The sequence below is a fragment of the Haemaphysalis longicornis genome, unplaced genomic scaffold (assembly GCF_048455015.1).
Source record: "Haemaphysalis longicornis isolate Haplotype H1 unplaced genomic scaffold, Haemaphysalis longicornis Haplotype H1 scaffold_13, whole genome shotgun sequence".
Lineage (NCBI taxonomy): Eukaryota > Metazoa > Arthropoda > Arachnida > Ixodida > Ixodidae > Haemaphysalis > Haemaphysalis longicornis.
The window spans coordinates 40387737-40403491 of record NW_027526233.1 but is presented as its reverse complement, the minus strand read 5'-3'; the positions used below and the strand labels follow the sequence as shown (position 1 = coordinate 40403491).

Here is a 15755-nt window from a genome sequence, read left to right as displayed (position 1 = left end):
AGAATTGAACCAACCAGCATTACTTTGCATTTTCGACCATATCTTCAACCACATCTGGAAGAAAATACAGAAACGTCTCGGCAAAAAAAATCCCACGGGAGCACCTAAAACCATTCGTAATACAAAAAAAACTTGCCGTTAAAGTCGGGTGCTCATACCTAGATGTGAAAATGACGTACCTTGGCAGTACACGCTCGTGGAGTCACTCAAACGTTCAAATTAAAACGTTGCACTCCCTTAAAACCAGCTTTATTTGGAAAAATCAGTTATTTTATTCCGGAGAATGCAGGACACACGACGAATTCCGCTATCCGCAATGACAACGAGTGTTCCAAGCTAGGAAGCACCGCTGCGGACAGCGCCAATCACTCTGCTATGCTCTTGCAGACGCACGGCCTCGGGAATCGTGGCCTCGGCAATGAAGGACGCCATCGAAATCGGACACGTGCCGAGATCGAAAGGTGGACACCGGTCAGATCCTGCAAGTCTGCGTGGCTTCAACTGGCCACGTGTGAGGCATCTGCGGCTGCGCACAAGAGGACAAGCGGCGACAGGCGACTACAGAAGGGCATGCCGAACCGGGGAGCCGGTATTACAACGAGCGATCCAAGCTAGGAAGCACCACTGTGGACAGCGCTAATCACTCTGCTACGCTCTTGCAGGTTTGTGAAGCACGTTTTTTTTAATTCTTTTAGTTAGACAAGCTTGGATCGCTCGTTGTTGTAATGGCGGAGAAGGAACCCTCGTTTATAAAAGAGCTGTTGAAATTTGTTATCGACACGAATGCGGCTTTAGGAAAAGAAATGGAAGACAAGAACGCTTCCGTCAAAAAAACAACTTGGGATACCCGCCTTTTGCTTTTGATGACGCTGTGCGGGTATGGACAACATGAACAAGACTTTTGAGGAACTGCGCAAAACGAAACAGGAGCTTGATTCACTGAAAAAAGAGCACGCCACACTCAAAGTAGAAAAGGAAGAACTTGAGCGATACGTGAGCGACATGCAAACAGAAATGACGCGAATAAAGCAGTTCACTAAGAAGAAAAACATTGAAATAAAGGGCATCCCACATGAATCCGATTGATTGATTGTGGGGTTTAACGCGCCGACGCAACGCAGGCGATGAGGCGCGCCGTAGTGGAGGGCTCCGGATTTATTTTGACCACCTGGGGATCTTTATCGTGCGCCGAAATCTCGTACACACGGGCGTTTTTGCTTTTCGCCTCCATCAGAAAAGCGGCCGCCGCGGCCGGGAATCGAACCCCCGAATTCGTGCTCAGCAGCGCAACGCCTTAGCCACTGAGCCACCGCGGCGGGTATCCCACATGAACCTAAGGAATCGCTAGTAGAAATCATCCAGAGAATAGGAGAAAAAGTGGAAGCGAAGCTGGAGCCGTCAGACATAGACGTAGTTCACCGCGTGCCCACAAAAGAACCGACCAAGACTAACATAATTGTTAGGTTTGGGTCACAGTCAGCGAGAGATAAGCTACTGCAGGCCGCAGGGAAGAAAAGGCTAACGACTAGCGATATGGGTTTCGCCGAAACATGTCCAATATACGTGAACGAGCACCTGTGTCCCGAATACAAAGTTCAGCTCGGCATGTCCATCGCCAAAATGAAAGAAAAGAAATGGAAGTTCGCATGGGTGGCTGAATCTAAGACACTCGCCAGGAAGACAGAAAACTCCAGTGTAATTCACATTGCTACTCGGGCCGACGTAGCCAAAATAGTGTGACCACCCTTGTACCGTTAACGGCAAACCGACAACTGCTATGGCGAACATGAGCTGCAGCATTTTAAACCTTCTTCATTGCAACGCTAGAAGCCTCAACAAAAATTTTGATTATTTAGTAACCTTAGTGTCTCGGCTCACGTTTCCATGCAACATAATAGCCATAACGGAAACATGGTTGAAAGAAAAAGAATTTATCAACATGCATATTTATCAATTTCTTTCACTACCTAGAACAACTGATTCGAGGGGAGGTGGTGTCGCACTTTACTTGTCTGCTGCAATAAAATTTAAGGAACTAAATGACATAACGGAAACAAAAAATGAATACGAAATGATGTTTGTCGAGCTCGACGCACAGATTACAATCGGTGTGATCTACAGGCCACCTGGCTCTCGAATACAGGTTTTTCTTAAAAGGTTTGAAAACATATTGCAGCACTTTGCTACCATGAACACAAAGGTGATAATTTGCGGTGATTTCAACATTAAGACTGCAGATTGTTGAAGTACTGATTATGAAAACTTGCTCTACTCATACGGCTTTGAAAACCACATTACACGCCCTACTTGAGTGACGGACGCCTCTTCCTCAATCATCGATCACATTCTGTATAATTTTTGTCCGGACTCAACGGAAGCGGGCGTTATTGCGGAAAATGTCGCTGTCCATCATCCTACCTACATCATTGCCCCAAACACTGGAATTTCGAAGGTAAATCTACAATACATAAATCACAACGATGGGACTATGTAAAAACAAGAACAATAATGCAACAAAGAAGTTTTAACGAAGATTTCGATACTGATATTAACCTATTGTATGAAAGTTTCTCTAAAACTTTACAACAAAGCTGCATCAAAACAGCAAACAGCTCGCGTAGAGCATTGCACTTCTCAACTCCCATTTGTCCCTGTACAACAACTAACTTACTTAAAGTGATTAAAAAGAGAGATCACTGCCTGAGTAAAATGAAACAACACAAAGATAATAACTATTATAAAGAACAATATAGAATTCTGCGTAACCTGTCTCTTTTACTGATACGCATGGAGAAAACCGATTATTATAGTAAATTATTACTAGAGAATGGCGGCAACTCAAAAGAAATCTGGCGCATCATAAACTCGGCTATAAAGCTTTCGCACAAGCTTAGCACACTTCCTGATTTGAGCGTTTTAAAATGCGACCATGCTACCCTTGCTGCGCAGTTCAATGGTTTCTTTGTTATTATACTCTGTAAACGCAAACTAGCCGGAAATGGAGTTTTAATCAAGTAATGTGCCCTGAAAAGTACTTATAGCAAAAAATGTACTCCCTAGGCATGGTCTAAAAAAGTGGACGAACCTCCATGGTAGTAGCGTTGCCCATCTGTGTAGCAAAAGGGAGGATTTAGAACGACTTAACACCATTTGTGAGATGGCGTTCGGTTCCTTGTATACAACCACGTCTACAATAAACTCCCCATCTGGGGTAATCATCTCAAGCGGGCGGTAGCCATGTTAGTCTTGTGTTGTTTCCGTGTGTCAGCACTTCAACCGTGGACTAATACTAATTAGAACGAGAAAGCAGGACGCGACGGTTGCATGCAGCTACAAAACCGACCGTACGTATACCCGTATAGATGCTTCAGCCAGCGCGATCCCAGGCAGACAGCGCGGCCGTGTTGTTTCAATCTGTTTATTTTGGCGGTAGGTGTTGTCAAACTCTGCTGCTAACAAAGAGACAGTTCTCGCCGATGCAAACAATTGCAATGTTCATCTGCTTCGCTTGCTTGCGCATTAAAGACAATTTAAATTCTCGTGCCAGCACGCCAACGCATCCGACTGCAGCGACTCAACTTGCCCTGGCGGCACGATTTGCTGCCCGGATGTAAACAAACCTCCGTCGCCTCCGTGCTATCAATGCAGCGCGGCCTGTGACTTGGTGCGGCCGGAGCTTCAAGCGCCTCTCCTTGGGCCATCATTTTTTCTTATTTGAGAAGGACTAGTAGTGCCATTTGGTGGAAAGATTTTTATGTGCCCCTGTCACACGACGAACGGCCGCTAACAACATTTGGATACGGCGATAGCTCTGGACAGCTCGCTGGTAAGTGGTCTGTCATCAGTCGATGCGTTTGTCAAACGTTTGGATAGGGTTAACTGCGAAGTACCCGTGCCGCACACAGCACGTACACGCACGGGCAAAGAAAAAAGCGCACACTTGTTTTATTGTACTTGTTTGTGGCTTTTGGGGTATGCATTCGCATTCTTTTGTAGGCCGGTTTGTAACCGGGCATTTGAGATGAAATCGTTTGTCGCGCGCGGCGTCGTTTCAAAGCAACGTGACGGTTACTCAGGTAGCCGAATCGCCTCCGACAGCGGTGCGTCGTCGGGCCCGGTCGGTGAATATTGTGGGACTCTGTCTCTCATATGCATCGAACTGCTCGTGTTCGTTTTAGTTAACTGCTCTACTTTGTAATATCTATTTGGTAACGCTCCTGATGGCTTGCCTGTCCAAATATAAGTCTTTGTGTTGTTTTCGTTCAAGGCTCTGACTCATTCTTAGCGGTCTGGTCGGCGAAAGCCGCAGATCAGACGGCCACCCCCTTCGAAAACCGTGCCCTGTAGATTCGGTGGGGTTGTTTGCTCGCTTGAGTCGACTCTTCACATCTAACAGGGTACCCTATTAAGGAAACGGTGACATGCGTAAAAGATGCTATGAGCCTATCGAACGATTAAATGCATATAGTGTGGACCACGACGGCGACGTGGTTCGAAACCGAAATGTTTTTATTCCCTTTCGGATGATAATGAGGGGTGTGTATACAATCGGGGCCCGTCAGTGGCCAGCTAAGGCCACGTAATTAAAAACACAAATTCATGCCCTTATGGAAGAGAACCGAGTTTGCCGTAGCATGACACAAGTCTGCCGGGCATAAAAAGGGCTATCATTTTTTAGAAGAACAATGCACAGACTCTTCTTTTGTTGTTAATAACTTTGTCATAAGACCATAAACAAAAATTACTCGATTCATCTGACACTCGATTTTGACACGGAGCTTGCAGCTCCAAAAAGTGCACTGTGGTTTTGCGTGACGGAAACTACTACAATCACGGTAAATTAACTAAGGCAGGTGTGTGTGGCAGGCAGCGTTGGTAAGTTTGCTAGAATAGCGTTTCCATTTCAGCTGTTTTTTTTTGTTCCCATGCAATCACAAGTAATTTGTTGCCATGAACGAGGTTTACGTTAGCTAACAAGGCTGTAGTAACGGTTGCGGCTACAGATGACCTTATACACCAATCACGCTTGTCAGCTCGGTGACACAGAATATTAAGGTGTCACAATACGGATGACTGAGTCGCCCAGTTTATTACTACTGTAAAAAAAGTGTTTTCTGACCCAGTGCAGGACTTTCCTGTATGTGTTATGACAGATTACCATACTTGATTAGACAAGCCGTAACAAATTAGGTATGGATGTAACACCAGGAGGGAAATAGGTGGAGGTATCTGCAAGTATAACTGAAACAGTGGGTGCCTGTCCGGCATGAATTCATTATTTGCTGACACGATTTTCTTCTGCAGATGTGGATACATGATGGAGTTCAATGACTTCATAGATCTTAAGGCAGGATAGGCTGTGCGGTACAAGGCAAGGCTGCATTCGGAAACCAAGTTGGCCCCTCCAGCAGTAGTGAGTATTGCCACGGCTTGCAACAGCTGTCCAGATCGCAAAAGCTGCACCTTTTCTATGAAAGTGAGCCACCATGGTACGGGAGAGGCAGTGTAAGGGTTTGCATCTTTAACTGTGTGCCCACTCACTTGAATAGATGCAAGCTGGCATCTTTAAGCAAGAAACAGCAGTTAACAAAATCATGCAATACCAAAGTGTTTTTCAGCCAAAAACAAAAACTAATCTATCAACCTACATGGACTTGCATTTTATCTTCACTGTCATTTAAAGTTGTGCTCGAGTATATTGTGCGGAAGTAATGTCTTTTTTATTGTTGCAAAAGCCACGACGGTTTATGTACTGGCACTTGGTTTTATGAAGCCTTTGCATTCCTAATGTAGGTACTGGAATTCGCAGGGAACTAGGCCTTACAATTTTATTACTGTACCGAATTATTAAGTTCATTTAACCATAGTGTCTGTTTTGAATTTTACGTGTGGGGCATTTTTTTTCTTTTTTGCTTTTTCAGGCAGATGTTCCTCTGACTACCTGCCTGTTCCGTGAACAGGGAAGTTAGCCTCCACATCGATGGCCAGCGTGTCTTGACTGCATCATCAACAAGGCACACAGAGCTCTAACGTTTGTGGAACATGCCTTTTTGGACCTTGTCTGCACCAAACCACGTGTAAAGGATTTAGAACTAATTAACGTTTATCGCATCAATATCGCTCACTAATATTTGTTTTCAATCCTTTAATCATTGTATAGTAGTCAAAAAGAATTCCGTATTATATTTCTTACTTTTTCTTTTTTCTTTTTTTACCGAAAAGGCGATATTTGATGGGCCGTTCTGTATGCTGATAATACAGCTATCTTTCAGTGAAGCAATAATATTAACAAACTAATTTAACTTGAAAGAATTATCTAAATAATGTTGGCAACTGGTGCTAAACGAATCAACTAAAAATTATCCGAAAAACATGAATTTCATGGCTTTTTGTTCTCACTCTAAAGAAGCTGTCGCGATACCACCCATTCTGTTCTATATCATTGCAATTAACCCGTCAGACTCGGTAACTTTTCTTGGCGCATTTGTGTCTTTATCAAAACGCACTGGTATTTTCCGCAGCATATTTTTCGTTCTTCTTATTACTCATTTATCCATAGCCATCTCCCTGCAGTCTGTCTCCTCCATCATTTATCTCTTGTGCCTTTACCACCTACAAAATGCTTGTTGCCTTTCAATATCAAATCGTTGCACACCTCTCGCTCATTTCACCACAAATCGAAAAATTGTTTTGTTGTCGTAAACCACTGCAATCATTTTTTCTTCACTTTGTGTACTTAGTACTGATGCGCACTGATAAGTTCTGATGAATACTGACGCGTTCTCAATCCTCTAGTATTATATAATGATTTCACTTACCATGCGGTTGTGTTTGTGCCTATCTGTTTTTCAAGTATTTCCAGTTCTTGTATTATTATTGTTTCTACAATTTGTTCAACTAGCAGACAGCTCTCGCTCATTTCACCACCTACTGAATTTTTTTTGTTGTTGTAAACAACAGCAGCCATTTTTTTTCACTGTGTACTGAGCGCTGATGCGTACTGATAAGTTCTGATAAGGACTGACGCGTTCTCGATCCGCTAGTATTCTATAATGATTTCACTTACTATCCGGTTTTGTTTGTGCCTATCTTTGTTTTTCGCGTATTTCCAGTTGTTGTAGTAATATTGTTTCTACGGTTTGTTCAAATAGCATCGTATTGCTGTCTTCAATTCCTAACTGGCATGTTATTTAGCAATGTACCATTTGTGATTTCTAATATGAGGTCGCCATAAGTATTTATTTCGGAACCTCCTTGTGTACACCATGTACCATGTAAACTTGTCTGCGAAAGTTCGTTTGAAATAAACCTGAAATCGAGAAAAACTGTGTGAAATCAGTACTCCCGCAGGGAACTAGAAATTCTCCCTTGTGGCCTTGAAAGCCTCCTTTCGGAAGGCCTACAAAATTCCCCAAGCTTTCGTCAAACTCCATTCAAAAGAAGTAATTGCTTCCCTCGAACCTCCTAAAAACGCCCCTAAACTAACATAAGTACTTCCAAAGGGAGCCATAATAGGCTCCTATTCAACCGCCTAAAAATTCCATAAACATCACTTAAAAACGCCCTTGAGAAAGTAAAGAATACTCCAAGTCGACCTCCTTAAATTCTCCCGAACATTTCTTGACACTCCCTAAATACCTCGTTTCTATAACCTCAAAACGCCCCGTTTTGAGGAGATAAACAAAACCTCCCTGTTCCATGTAGTAAAAAAACTCCTACAAGGAGGACCACTAGAGGACAGGCGAAAAAGAACCTTTAGGGAGTATATGGGAGGAAAAAATGTTTAGAGTGTAAGCAACCAGATAACTAATGCCAGAGTCCCTTAATACCGTTCCGGTCATGAAACTTCTCCGTCACTCTATGGGAGAGCTTGATATGGTGCCAAGAACGGCCGCTATGCGGCGCAAGCTGTCTTAGGGGGCCCATCGCCCCACTGCGCCCGGCGGAACGCACTGGCAGCGGCGGCAGCCCGAAGGCGTTCTGTGGTGACAGCTCGCGGTATTCCTCCCATCAAAGTTTCTGCATCAGCGTCACGCGAACTTCTAGTGCAAGTGCACCGCGTTCAAGGTGGATGGCATGAAAATTCTAATGAACAGTGCCTAAGACGTGTTGTGTGATGGGCTGCAGCTCCGGATACCAAAGCAACAAGGAAAAGGCGCCACTCTTTTGTTTCCCAAGTAGCGCCGAACTTCGAGAGAACTGGAAGAGGGCTATACCGCGGTTGGAAGCTGGTGGTTTCCACTTTGAAAGTAAGAACGTTCGGGTTTGCGAAAAACATTTTGATGCTAGTGACGGTGCAAGAACCGACGAGCACATCGTGAACAGGGTGGTCGTGTCGCTTCAGCGTGAGAGACCGAGGCTTCGGACGGATGCCGTTCAAAGGATTTTTGACGGGCTCCCGGCCTACCTGACAAAGGCGAAACCGCGTTCCCGGCCAGCGCTTCAGAGGCAACCAGCGAAGAGGCGGCGCGAATTGTCACCTGAGTGCGCAGCAGTGGAATGCTAAAATGCGAACACCGACTCGGCCGGTGAAGCCAGTGACGGTAAGCTCTTGCGCCGGTTTGGTGGCGGCGTTACTTTGTTCCCTCAGTCGCACGACCCTGTGTTATAGCGGCTGGTGGCATTGAGGTGCTTCTGAACAGTGTTATAGAATTGTTTCACAGGTGCAGCAGCCAGCAATAGTGGACACGCCTATCAGGCCTGCCAAACGGAACAGGCAGTGTGTTCGTTTCTTGAGGTGCAGGCGCTCAGGGCGCAGCTTTTTAGTACGAGGCAACGGCTCGAACGGTGTGAGAAGCAGCTTGCGAAGATGAGAGTCCTGGCCAACAAAAATGCAAGACTCGTGCAAAACCTGCACAAGCTATCCACCCGCGAGAAGCTTATTTTCGATCAGTGCATCATGAAGGCAAAAACGAAATCTCCGAAAGCTGCCAGGTAATCTTCACCCGCACATAACTGCCAAGAAGCTATGAATATAATTGCACATGTTTTTCGTACCACTGTCTTATGCATATTTTTTAAGAGCAGTACACGCTATCATTGCATCTAAGAGTAATCCTACATTGCCCGCTTTGCATGACCGCACATTGCAAGCTGTCTGTTTCTCTCGTACTGGAGTAGGGTGCATGTTATTATTGAAAATGACAAGGCATTTTTAAACGCGTTGGTTGTGTATTGCGGTATGAGGAAAGATGGTGTGATGCACGTCGTGCATCTTCTTTTTTCTGCTTGCTGCTCACTCACCAGCCACGGTTTACCTAAATGCACAAGGAGCCTGCACTCTCTTTAGGTACAAAAAAGCATGGATTTATGACTGCCTGCTGCTGAAGATTAAGTCGACAGCGGTCTATACATTCCGTCACGAGAATGAGTACCTTCCCTTGCGCAACCCTCGCACCCTCTAGACGTACCTGATGAGCCTCAAGGCTGATTTTGGTTTTGACAGCAGTCTAATCACCGTTCTCAAAGACAAGCTGCAAGTACTTCCTGAGAGAGAGCGTCGAGGTGTGGAACAATACACAAACTTACTACTGCATTCTATGACTTCATATCGCATATATGTGCTGCCTGTCTAAATAGATGTATTTTTTTACAGGTGTCCTTATGTTCGATGATATGAGCGTAAGAAAGAGTGTGTACAATAGGGAGTCAGACATGGCTCTGCTCGGAAAAGTTACCTTCACTGAGCACACAAGGCCCTCGGACTGTGAGAAAGATAGCGATCACGTCCAGGTCTTTCTCTTCCGACCATTTCTTGGAAGGTGGTCGCAGACTGTTGGGACCTTTTGTTCTTCCGGTGCAGCCCCTGATTCAATAATGGCGAAGTTGTTGCTCCAGTGCATTGTGCACCTTGCGAACGCGGGTGCTATTGTCGATGCTGTTACGTGCGACAATTCAACGCCAAATCGTTCAGCTTTGAGGAGCTTGGGTTAGTATCTTCAGACACGAGTTACATTGGTCAAATTAGGAGTTGAACGCAACTAAACGCGTCGCTGCCTCTATTTCAGGGATAAACAGTGACAAGAAACAGTTGCAAACTTCATTCCAGCATCCATGTGACCCTTTAGGGACAGTGCAGCACTAATTGACCCACCGCGTGTTTTCAAATGCATAAGGAACAATCTTCAGAAGGTTGGAAAGTTTCTGGTAAGCAGTTTTTCGTATCTACATCATGTTACTCCCTTTGCGAGCAGTGGCTTCCCTTTTTTATCGCAGCTGCCACAAGGACATGAGGTCCATCACTGCCACTACTATGCCCTGCTGGAGTACGAGACTCACAAGGGCTCACATCTTCCCCAACGCCTTCCAGAAGATGAGTGTCCGGCTTGCTGTTCAGGCGAGTAACCACACTTAATAATTAGTTAGGCTACATACAGGCGAACGAATGACACAAAACGTTGCTTATGATTTCCTAACAAACAATGTCAAAAAATACAACTTTCAATGCAAAGAGCTCTTTCGTTCTAAAACAGTGTGCCATCATTTTCAGCTTTTCAGCGGAAGCACGGCATCTGCAATGGAGTTTTATAGCAAGCAAGAAGGCTGCCAGAAGCTACATAACTCCGCGGGTACATACGACTTCACGAAGCAGATGAACGATCTATTTGACTGCCTCAACTCAAGAAGACCACAGGACGTACAATACAACGAAGCAGAACACATCGCGGTGAGCGAGTAAATCACATCCAAATATGGTTTTCTTCTAGTGTACTCAAGGTTAATATTTCTAGCATTGCAGACATTGAAGGCGAACATAAAGTGGCTGATGGATTGCTGCACATACATGGAGAGCCTACCAAAGCAGAGGCAGCTGTGTTTCCTTAGCAAACCAACTTGTAGTGCACTGAGGATAACGCTGCACAGCACAGTGGCCCTGAGTGATCGCCTCTTGAAGTCTGGCTTCCGTTACGTCCTAGTTGGAAACCTCGGCCAAGACCCTTTAGAGGTAATTCAGGTACTTTTTGGCACTGTGTGTTAGTACAGATATCTTTCTTTTTCCTAGTCCAGCGCTTCTTTGGGATAGCCAGGCATGTTGCAGGAAACGGGGGCCAACCAACTGTTCAGCAGTTTTTGTTCTTATACCGGATGCTGTCGGTAAACAACCTCGTGCGGCCACCTAAGCGAGCTTCAGTTGACGGAAGCGGGCCACAACTGCTTCTCACTCTGCAAGGTCTTTTTGACAAGAAAACGCCCTCTACAACTCAGGTATTTTGCAGTTTGTGTCCTGTATGTGTCCTGAAGTTTCCTTTCTATCACCTTGAAAATTAAGCAAGTTGTGCACATTTCAGGTGGACACACTAGCTGTTCAGCTGGACGATGTCCTGCTGGAGCCAACAACAGACTACGTGGAGGACATTGGCCCCCTGTCGGCCAAAGACTCAATTTTGGAGTACCTCGGCGGATATGTGGCCAAGAAGTTTTCTACTTTGGATTGCTTAGGCTGCGTTGAAACGATGTTGAGCACAACACGTCAGCCATCTGCATTGTACCAAACAAAATCGAGGGGCTATTTAAAAGTACCTAGCAGCCGTCTTCGTGTTCTCCTGAAAATTTTTTAAGAGCATGTAGAGACATACACGGTGCAACAAATTGCTTGCGGTAACGTGTACGCGAGGATTGTTGAGGAAAGTTTGCTCGACAGCCGCACAGCGTCAGCAAGTGTATGTTGTGTGTTGCACTTTTTAAGGACAACAGCTGAGGTTGTACACTGTTTTTTGACATGTAGATTACATGTTTTCACGCGAGAGAAAAACAAAGCCTCACGGGCAACTGTGCGGGGTTCATGCCCTGCAAGTGGTGGGCGGAAGCCACAGTCTTAATGGCTGTGTATGTGTGAGCACGCCTGCCCATTTGTATATAGTGTTCTATATCTTGTATACATTAGACTAATATTTTTGTACTTTTCATATTGATGTGTATATAGTGTCAATGGTGTATATTCGAATTCAGTTTATTTTGCATTTCTTACATAGCAAAACGTGCAGGACAGGGAACAGAAAACTGATGCTATATCGGCTTGAGTGGGTCCCGTCCCTCATTACAAGGCAGTGAGCTAGGGCAGAGTGCATCTGTTAATGAAATGAAATACACATTGTACAGTAGAGTAACAGATTGTGGAACATTAATGGAGACAGCTGTAATAGTTTCTAGTGCTTTTCTTCTCCAAAGTGTTGTTCTCGGTGTATTTTGTGTAAATAAATCATGTTTTCAACTTTCTGCTCATTACATGCACCTGATGTGAATCTCCCATTCATAAGTACACACCTGAGTACTAAGCGGCGTATGATTAGCGCCAAATTTTAGGATTTATTGCATGCTTAGATCATAACCGCCATTCACCCCGCATCCAAAAAATAAAAACAAATGTATGATGTGGTGCGTCGGTAGAGGCAGACTCTGGTAGAGGCAAAGGCGGCCGAGCAGATAGCACTGCCTTCAAAAGGAACTTCCAGATTAGGCTGCTGTACTTCCCTTCCCGAAGAAATCATGGGTTGTCGGCCGGTTTTAATAATGCTCTAAACAGTAAACACCGGGAAACGTCAAGCGGCGGGTGTCCCGTGTAAACTGCGTAAAAAAAGTGATGAATCAAGTGTTAGGCATGTGAAACTCGTGTTTAGAGCGGTCGTGAAAGCACTCAGCATCGAAAGTCTCCGCGTCAAGAAAGCGATCGGCGTTAACAAACGTGTGTCCAAAAACCTCTGCGCATTTGGGTGTAAACTCAATTGAAAGGTCTAGAATAAAACTTCTGGCTAGACCATTCACTTCATTTGAATACTTGGGTAGCAGCGCGCGAGAGGCGAGCCGGATATAAACCAATGTGATTGCTCCTGTACTACCCAGTCGTGTTTTATTTCGTTCACCTTCCTCCCCCTATTTGCGGCACTACCAGAATAGAAAGCTCACCTATCGCATCAACATAATCGCCCTTTGGCCAGGCGCAAATATAAAGACGTTGTCGAGCAGATCTAGCGGTAGCTGCTCGCATAGGGAGCATGAGCATCGTCTTTCAACGCTTGCGAGCTATAGCTCGCAAGTACCGCTTCGAGGCATCGTAAGTATGCATGTAATTGGGCTATTAGACAATTATTGACACCATGGGTTATCGCGGCGCGTGAGAACACTTTAAATGCGCTGCTGTTTATAAGGTGGGCCCGCCCTCCCAAGTAAACTACGCGTGCGTTCCAAAGTAAACAGCTCTCATTCGTCGTCGACACTGGATCCCGTTTCGACTTATATATCTGGTGGTATTGATGCGTTCAGAGACGTTTAAGAAAAGGTAACAGGAAGAACAGCCGCGCACATAATGGCGTCGAAACGTCAGCAGCAGTGCGCATACAAGCCCAGCACTGGTGGCGGCTTGTGGCGCCCCTACGACGGGTGGCGCCACTAGCGAGAGATTTTGTCCCTATATCAACCTTCGGGCAGAGTTTCCTGGCCAGAAAAGCATTGAAGGACTCTGCTAATACATCCAGCGATGAAAAAAGCCCCATGCTACCTCCGCCGATTATTAACAGCTTCGCTTTCAGAGAGATAACCGCCTCAGAAATAATCGATGTGAGTAGAAATATGCAATCAAACAAGGCAACGTGTCATGACGAAATATCGATTAACATATTAAAACATAACATTGACATTTTGTGCTACCCACTAAAAAATATTTAATAAATCTTTTTTGACTGGAGCTTACCCAGAGCAGCTTTAAATTGGGAGAGGGGTGCCAGTATATAAAGGAGGTGATCCTAACTTAACTGAAAACTACGATCCTATAACAATTTTATCGTGTATTAATATATTGTTTGAGAAGATAATAGCAAAAACGGTAATGGAATTCATTGAAAAATACGATATCTTAACCACGAAACAACACGGCTTCCGAAAAAATTACTCATCCACAACGGCAGTTAGTGAAGTTACAGAATGAATTAACCAAGCCCTAAATAATAATCGTGTTACAATAGGCATACGTCTTGATATTCGAAAGGATTTCGATTCCGTTGACCACAACATACTGTTGCAAAAACTCGACCGTTATGGGTTTCGAGGGCCAGCATTAGACTTTTTTCGCAGCTACATGACGAACCGGAAACAGTTCGTGCAGATAGCTGACAGCAATTTGACTTAAAAGGTGTCAAAGCTGGTGTACCCCAGGTGTCTGTACTCGGTCCCATATTATTTTCTCTATTTATCAATGATTTCCTAAATTCGCTAAGACATGCCGAAACCACTATCTACGCCGATGATACAGCTTTAATCATCTCTAATCGCAAATTAAAAGAAGCCGAAATTTTAGCCAACCTATAATTACTTAATATAATTAAGTGGTTTAACTGTAATAAGTTAGCTCTGAACATTACAAAAACAACTTTTATAGTCTTCTGCTCTAATCGAAAAAACGTAACAGCAGATTGCAAATTTTTCTTAGGAAATACCGCACTTAGTAAGGTTGAGCAACATAAATATTTAGGAGTAATAATTGACAAGTCGCTAAACTGGGCACCCCATATAGAAGCACTTAGCAAAAAGTTGTCGTTTGGTTGCTGCACATTAATTCAAGCACGGAAACACTTTGACAGTAAAACACTACGATTATTGTACTATAGTATTTTGCACTCTCTCCTTACGTACTAAATAAAGTCTTGGGGATTCACATATGTGTCATATAGTGACAATATTGCGGAACTCCAAAAGAAAGCGATCAGGATATTGACGTACGCCCCTACCACTGCACCATCATCCCCGATTTTTTCAAAACCTAAAATCATGCCATTTATTGTAGCAAGAGACTTCAAGACAACATTACTGGCCCAAAAAATGCCAAACACACCTAACCGGTCATTCAATTTCATACAACGAAAATAAAATACCAGACACGCCCACCAATGCAACTTAAATTTACCAAATATACACAATGTATATGGTCACCGCACAATTTCGTTCTTGGGAGCCAAACTATTAAATAATATACCAGTCGAATTAAAACAAAAGAGACATAGTACTCATTCGTTAAAAGAATACTTCATGTCTGAGCTTTATGCTTCATCGTGTTAAATTTGCACAATATATTTTTCTCGTGCACATTGTATTTTATCTTTGTATTATTTTGTTGGATTTTGTTTTGTGTGTATATATGACATGGATTCATTACTAGCCATGTCGGCTATGGATCCAGATGACTTCTCATCTATTTTTGTATGTGATTTTCTTCATGAAATAAAGATTTCTGATTCTGATTTCTGATCTATGCACACCGAACAATGAAAGTGTCTTCTCTCACCTCCAGCAGAAGATCAATATTTGACACTAAGTCACCTTCTGTATTTTACACCTGGATTGCCACCACAAATATCACATTATTCCCTCCCCCCCCAAGAGCAGTAAGAGACACTGGTGTCTATCCCCTCCCCTCTCTCTCTTTCTCTCTCTCTCTGTGACCCATAGTCTTTTCGTTGTAATCGGGACAGCGACTGCTATTGCTCCTTGGCTGTGTCGCTAGCTCTATTCGTCGTTGTATATTACACGAACTTTGCAGCAAGATCGGTGACAACAAAGGAATACCTGCCGGCAGGCGTAATTAATGTGGACCCCGACCCACCCACAGACCCTCTTAAAGAGGGGAGTTGTAAGGGTCCACTCGTGAGGTCAGTGGCCAGGCGCCCAGGCCACGCGGGAGAACTTGCCACTCTATCTGGCGGCGTAGCACTGCCAACACTGCAGAGCGGCAGTCAAAAATTTGTCACGGCACGCACGGGAGATGG

The 15755-nt window shown here is 44.3% G+C and overlaps 1 protein-coding gene across 1 annotated transcript; it reads left to right on the top strand.

The window, feature by feature from the left end:
- Positions 1-10312: 10312 nt before the first annotated feature.
- On the top strand, positions 10313-11558 carry LOC144164043 (uncharacterized). The gene is made up of 5 exons (XM_077694638.1): positions 10313-10336; positions 10490-10666; positions 10739-10945; positions 11008-11205; positions 11289-11558. Exons 1-5 carry the CDS (start codon positions 10313-10315, stop codon positions 11556-11558), a joined length of 876 nt encoding a protein of 291 aa, XP_077550764.1.
- The last annotated feature ends 4197 nt before the right edge of the window (positions 11559-15755 follow it).

Excerpts from the sequence above, each read along its gene's own strand:
- LOC144164043 (XM_077694638.1), top strand. The coding sequence starts at position 10,313 with ATGAGTGTCCGGCTTGCTGTTCAG. Across the intron at positions 10,337-10,489 it reads GTGTCCGGCTTGCTGTTCAG|CTTTTCAGCGGAAGCACGGC; the intron begins GCGAGTAACCAC and ends CATCATTTTCAG. Across the intron at positions 10,946-11,007 it reads TCGGCCAAGACCCTTTAGAG|CGCTTCTTTGGGATAGCCAG; the intron begins GTAATTCAGGTA and ends TTCCTAGTCCAG.